Source organism: Nanorana parkeri, unplaced genomic scaffold (assembly GCF_000935625.1).
Source record: "Nanorana parkeri isolate BGI_ZX_2015 unplaced genomic scaffold, ASM93562v1 scaffold23, whole genome shotgun sequence".
Taxonomy (NCBI): domain Eukaryota; kingdom Metazoa; phylum Chordata; class Amphibia; order Anura; family Dicroglossidae; genus Nanorana; species Nanorana parkeri.
The window spans coordinates 501,672-508,373 of NW_017306291.1; the positions used below are offsets into that span (position 1 = coordinate 501,672).

A 6,702-nucleotide genomic window follows, 5' to 3' on the forward strand; every position below is an offset into this window, starting at 1 on the left:
CGCCCCCCCCCCCCCACTCTATCTGCCATGGTGACCGTTATCACTGAAAGTCATTCCCAAATTTTGTTCTGTTGTCACCAGAAAGGGAATTAAACGGAAATCTCCGGATGGGGTCACTGGTTCTGGTGCAAACAGGGATTTCACTCACTTGGAAGGATTTCCTCTCACTTCCTGTTGCGGCTATGGGACAGGAAGTGAATGTGAATCTCCACAATGGGACACAGATGGCAAAAGGGATACAGACCGGGGTTATACCCTCCCTTACTCTATCCTACCGTACTACTTGAATCCAGTACAACGCATGTTTATGAACATGCATGAGAATGTGCGTGGCGAGTCGTACGGATCAGTGTGCATGGATCCTGGAAGTGTATATAAATTGTACATTTCCAGCAAATCAGGAACTTAAAGTAAATAGAATCTAAAGTTATTATTTTGCTTTAATTTTGGATGCCGTGGGGAAAGAAAGGCTTAAACCCCGTCAGGTTTTCCTTTTTCTGCCATCTGTGCCCCTTTGGGGTGACTTCCCTTCACATCCTGTCCTGTAGACGCAACAGGAAGTGAGATAGATCCCCTCCTGGACAGCTGTCACCGGAAAAGTGTCCCTATTGGAAGATTGCTTCTCTGTTCCTGTCCCGGTGACAGCTTTTCTCTCACTTTCCTGGTGACAACACATAGAGAAGGGTGAATCTGCACGGCGGGGACACAAACAGCAGTACACACCTGTCATGGGTTCTAACCCTCCCGCACTCTGTCCAAAACAAGGCAAAAGGAGAAGAAATTAACTAATGAAAAGTGTCTGAGATAAGTTCCATCTCAGCTGGTTCCGTTGCCCATAGCAACCAATCAGCTTCCATCTCTCATTTTCCCGCACAGCTTAGAAAATGAAAGGTAAAAGCTGATTAGCTGCGCTAATGACATGAAGTTTGCCTCAGACACTTTTTATTCATTTCCCCCATGAAGCACATATTTGGAGACATGGCCAGGGACTTTTCCAGGGACACATCCCTCAGGACCTGGCACTGTCCCTGCCAATCAGGACCTGCGCACAAGTATGCAGCTCCACTTTTATAATCAGGCCATTACTGTCCCAATAAATGAATTCCTCCCGGCAGTTACCTTGCAGGACTTGCCGCTGGCTCATGGTTGCTGTGCGCTGTGTTCGGGCCGCTCACCGTCTCTCTGTTTCTGGTCTCCTAGATGCGCTTCAGCTCGAGCCTAACAATGTTCCGTCTCCATGGCGACCCCAGCGGCAGCGGACGTTCCCAAGGAGCCGGTCTGCAGGGGGAGCCAATAAGGCGACACGTGTAGCGCAGGTTTCCATGATGTCACCGCAGCCGAAAAACTTGATCCCCCCCCCCCTTCCCGCCCGGCGAGGCAGATGGTACGCTCCGCAGCCTCAGGCCAGGAGGGAGGGGTTGCGTGTCGGTTGCTAGGGCAACGCGAGGGGCATGTCGAATGTTGTACAGTGAGGTCACGGAGTCAGTGTCCTCGCATGTGATTATTAAAAAAAGAGAAAGCGCGTTTCCCTGGCGGCGGGAATACAGTGCCGTGACGTCATGGCCGTCACAGTCCACAGAAAATGATCAAAAATACAAAAAAATGTGTACAATATTAGGACAAACATGACTAAGCTGAGCTCACACTACGCCATTTGAATACATTTGCTGAGAGCGTGATTATAGTGTGTCCCTCAGCACCAGGCTCCATTACCACACAGGGGCCCGTTCTTTGGTGTTTACTGGGTTTGGTTTACAGAGCACTTTACTGCATAATAAATGCACATTTAAAATATAAATTCAAATCGCAATGCTAGCTACAAATTGCTGACATTCATTAGATAAATCGCTGCTACAAAAAATCGCCCGTCCTACATGGCCGCTACTAATTATTTAGGGCTCAATGTAAAATTTGGGTCCATTTCCCTGCGCAGGAATCATAAGTGCTGCATTCAGCCGCCCATAGAAACCAATAGCTCTAAATTAGTATATGTGTAAACGCGGCATGCGTACAGACATACATCCCTAGACGCAGACAGTCTGCGCACATGGGTGTACGCCTTGCCGCATACAGCCATTGATTTCTATGGGCAGATGGGGAAATACGCCCAAATTTTACACTGAGCATCTGTGTGCATGCGTACAGACCCTGGACGCAGACAGTCTGCGCACATGGGCATGCACCTGTTTATACAGCCATTGATTTCTATGAGCAGCTGGACACATTACTTGTGGCTCCCAAATGGGGAAATACGCCCAAATTTTACACTGGGCATCCGTGTGCATGAGCCTTAAATATTAAGTAAGGGACGTGTCAGACGGACGATTTTGGTAGCAGCGATTCATTAAATCACTAATAACAGCAACATGTATCTAGTAATTTAATGGCTATAACTGCTGGGGAATTTGTTGCTAAGAAGCGATTTTTTACAGCTACAAATGCCACGTTAATACCATGCGTTCCCATTCGTTGCAATGATTGCGTTTGACAAGCGGCACCACATGGCAAACATGACATTCTATGTATTTTTTTGCCACAACACAAAGCATCCTCTGCTGCGGCAATGTATGCAGCACTGTTTGGCAGCAGCGCTGACATTGCAGCAGACGACCAGGAGGAGGGTATAACCGTAGATCAACCGCCTGGCTTTTCCTCCCCCTTGCTGCCCATGTAAACAAGGCCTCAGACATTTGTCGTTGAGGCGGGTGTCCCCATTAGCAGATTTCCCCTCTCTTCCTTTTTGCGGTAACAAGTGTAAAATGGTAGATTTCTCCTCACTTTTCTGTCCCGGTGACAATAGCGAACCAGATAAATAGGGCCAATCACCCCAGTGGGCGCACAAACGGCAATCAAATCCTTACAGTGTTCTAACCTTTAACCCCTTAAGCACCAAGCTTCAGGTGCTTGTATTTCAGTTAAGGACCAAAGCAATTTTTGATCTGTATGTTCAACCGCAATTTCCATCGTTCTCATTTATTGCACCAACACATATTATATACCATTTTTAAAGGACAAAAAGGGCTTTAATCTGATGTGACATAGACATATATAAGTTCTCATTTAGTGCATGACGGAAGCTTAAACCCTTAAGGACCCATGACGGAATTATTCCGTCATTGGTCCTTAAGGGGTTAATTCATCCATCCAAAACTAACAATAAATGTTTAGGCCTCACTTTGCTTCACTAACTAATATGGTTGCCATGGTCAGAGGGCCCATGAGAACCTGTTGTATCCAAACAAACACTGGAAGACGCAGCACTTCACTAAATAGACTAGGTGAAGCTTTCACTGAGGGTCGGCTTTATTTACATGATGGTTACAGGTAATGAAGTAAAATGCTTCAGATGCTGCCACCTTGAAGGCTTGTCCACCTTTATTAAAGGTGTACAGCATGTCTGCTAAGTGAATATTCGCTGAGCATAGTGAATAAGTTCTGTTCACATCAACCATCCAATCATGTGCAGGAAAAATACTAGAGGTTTTTTTTCTTTTTTTCATTTATTTTTTATTTCATTGCACACAATTGTGTCTTCAAAGTGAGAACAACTCCGGGCATGTAAAAGATTGCTACCCAGCACTGCAAAGGTTAAGTGCTCGTTTTGTTCTAGGACAGGGGTGGGCAACTCCAGCCCTCCAGCTGTTGTGGAACTACAAGTCCCATGAGGCATTGCAAGACTCTGGCAGCCACAGGCATGGCTCCCAGAGGCAGAGGTATGATGGCATTTTTAGTTAAAGCACAGCTGGAGGGCTGGAGTTGCCCACCCCTGGTCTAGGGTCTAAAAAAAAGATTTTGTGACCCGATTCTTGGAAAAGTGAACGACTCTACTCACCTGTGATTGGTTGGTTTCAGCGGGATAGCAATGAGCCAAACTAGCCTGGGTTCAGTTTGCTTATACGTTTGCCAAACCCATCCAAAATCTGGGCCCGGCAAATGTCAAAGCGGCCAAGGGCTGCCTGTGTTTTGCAACCAATGACACCATGCATGGTCACCAATATTCTGCTACTTGTGTCTTTAAAAGCTAAGTTCGCCTTTGCGACCATGTTTCATGTTACACCCATATTTCGGCTGTAACATAAACTTGATCACATTGCCCAGCCCCCACCCTGAAACTGCCCATGGATCTGTGAATGGAAGACTACAACACCCTCCTGCCATCGTGGCAGAGGGACTTGTAGATCTCAGTGAAGGACAACTGTGCTGATGTGCTGACACTTGAAGTCCATTGATTACTTTCTCAAGACCGAGGGGGGGTACAACTCCTGCCCTCCAGCTGTGCTCTAACTACATATCCCAACATGCTTCTGCCTCTGGGAGTCGTGCCTGTTACAGTCAGCTGTTGTAGTTCCACAACAGCTGGAGGACTGGAGTTGCCCACCCCTGCTTCAGACCCATAATGGTAGGTCTATACCCACAGATCTCAGCTTAGATGAAGAGTCTGCAGGAGCCCATCTATTGCACACATACTCTAATCACTGTTGCAATGCTCTGCAGGCTCCAATACATAAAATAATCACTGCACATTTTTTTATTGTATCCCTATGTGTGGATTCATTATTATTTTTTTCCAAATGGTGACCTATAGCTTTAAATAATTCTTCTCAGCAGAGGTCATTGGGATTTTCTTCACAGGAGTCTTGAACTTCCCCTCGCTCTCAGTTCTTTTTTCTGTTGCGGTTAAACCCTATGTAGGGAATGTCGCTCACTATGTGAGTGGACAAGTGATTATGGACTGGATTTATCTGTTGGTATTTGGGGCTTGGGCATACGTGGCTGAGCCCTAGATGTTGATTTATTTACTTTTGTTGATGGACAATTTGGTTACTAATGTAATCTTAATAAAGTTATTTGTGTTTTAAAGTTATGTTGCTAAAGTTTAATTCAACAGAGTTCCGTGGACTAAATAAAAGCCAGTGAAACTTATACACGCATCTGTTGTTTTCTTATTTATGTTGTGTTTATTCTGAAGAGGAGGAAGACCCATGCAGTCCCATGCATACAGATGATACATACGATCCTGTTCGGAATTCAAACGCTGTGTTGCAATTTCTTTTTTTTATCAATGTATCAGAAATGAACTTCAAACGCCTGTGTGCACTAAAAAAAATAACAAAATCCAACCAATGATTCTCCATCGTCAATTATTCAGCAATGGCAGCGTGGCTATAAAATGTAAACGTCCGTGTGTAAACCCAGACACTAAGGCGTCTACTCACTAAGCTGCCGTAGGCAGCCGAGTGACTAACCGACCCGAAGCGAAGTGAGCCGAACGCTGTTCGGCTATTCACTTCAGGCTGGTTGGCTATTCACTTCAGGCTGGTGATTCCTGCCTTATATCGGCTGAAATCAGCCGTACATCGGGTGGCTTCGGGTCGGCCTAACATGCTCGGCCGACCCGAAGTGCAGAAGGAGTTCGACTCAGCCAATCCAACATCTGGATCGGCTAAGCCGAACCTCCGGCAGGCTACTCGCTGCTGTTCGGCCTATACTCATCGATGCCGAACAGCAGTGAGTGAATAGCCGCCGAGCGGCATTCGGCTCTGCTGTTCTGTTCGGTACCTCTGTGGTACCGAGCAGAATAGAAAAACAGTTAAAAAAAGTAAAAAATTAAATAGAAAACGATTGGGCGGAGCTAGCAGTGACAGCTAGCTCCGCCCAACTGTTTTCTATTGGCCGGGCGGTTCTGCTGCCATCAGAATAAAAACAAATCACCATAGGAATGCATAGCTAGATTCCAATTGGCATTTTTCACTTTGCAATAGCCAATAGCAAACTAGCTATTGCACCCGCCCTCTGCTGCTGTCAATCAACAGAGGGGGAACTGATGGAGAACTGCTCGTCCCCCTCTGCTGATTGACAGCAGCAGACGACGGGTGCAATAGCTAGTTTGCTATTGGCTATTGCAAATTGAAATAGCCAATAGGAATCTAGCTCTGCATTACTATGGTGATTTTTTTTTTTTTTTAATATTCTGACGGCAGCCAACGGCTCCGATGTCAGAAAAAAAAAAACCCCAAGCAGGGAAAGGTTTACTCTGCTCAATCGAACAGAGTGAACCTATCTGGGAGAAAGTTTTTCTCCCCCGAGCGGCCAGGAGTCGTATTAGACTCCCAGAGCGTCCGGAAAAAAGTAATGACAGATGGCGTTGGGAAGTGAATAGCCCTGACAGCAGCCCTTCGGTTCTACTGTACCGAAGGGGTCCTGGGGCCGCAGCTAGCCGAAGGATCAGCCGAAGCTGGGTGAATAGACCCCTAAAATCTCATATAAGCTTTAACATGACAATCTAATTTCAAAAGGCATTTTCGTTATTTTTAAATCTGCTGCAGAAAGATTGGAGTTTAGGTTACAATTTATGTACTGTGTAGATTTTTCAATTCTGTAAATCTGAAGGCTGTTTACGTACTTGTGTGCAAGTCCTCAAACTATATACCTGCCTTCTGATCCATAAACAAAAAAAACACTTTGCATTGCATTTTTTTTTGGGCCGTGGGCATGAGGCCCTAGATGTTGACGACGCTCTGTCACTGCCTCCTAACTATGTTCCTGCATAATAGGATACAAGGCTGAACGAGAAAAAAAAGTTGATCCCTCCCCCCCCCATCCACGCCAAACATATTTTTGTTATTTGCACTAACTAGTGTTTGCATTTTTGTATGTAAATAATCTGTGCATGACTTCTTAAATTAAAAATAATCTTGTGTA

At 45.6% G+C, this 6,702-nt stretch overlaps 1 protein-coding gene across 1 annotated transcript in view; it reads right to left on the bottom strand.

The window, feature by feature from the left end:
* The window catches only part of SPAG6 (sperm associated antigen 6), a 138,906-nt gene extending 137,571 nt beyond the window's left edge, over window positions 1-1,335 (bottom strand). Inside the window, exon 1 of the mRNA XM_018564095.1 lies at window positions 1,120-1,335. Within this exon, the coding sequence (XP_018419597.1) occupies window positions 1,120-1,144 (25 nt within the window). The 5' untranslated portion in view covers window positions 1,145-1,335. The remainder of the gene's footprint in view (window positions 1-1,119) is intronic.
* Between the last annotated feature and the right edge of the window lie 5,367 nt (window positions 1,336-6,702).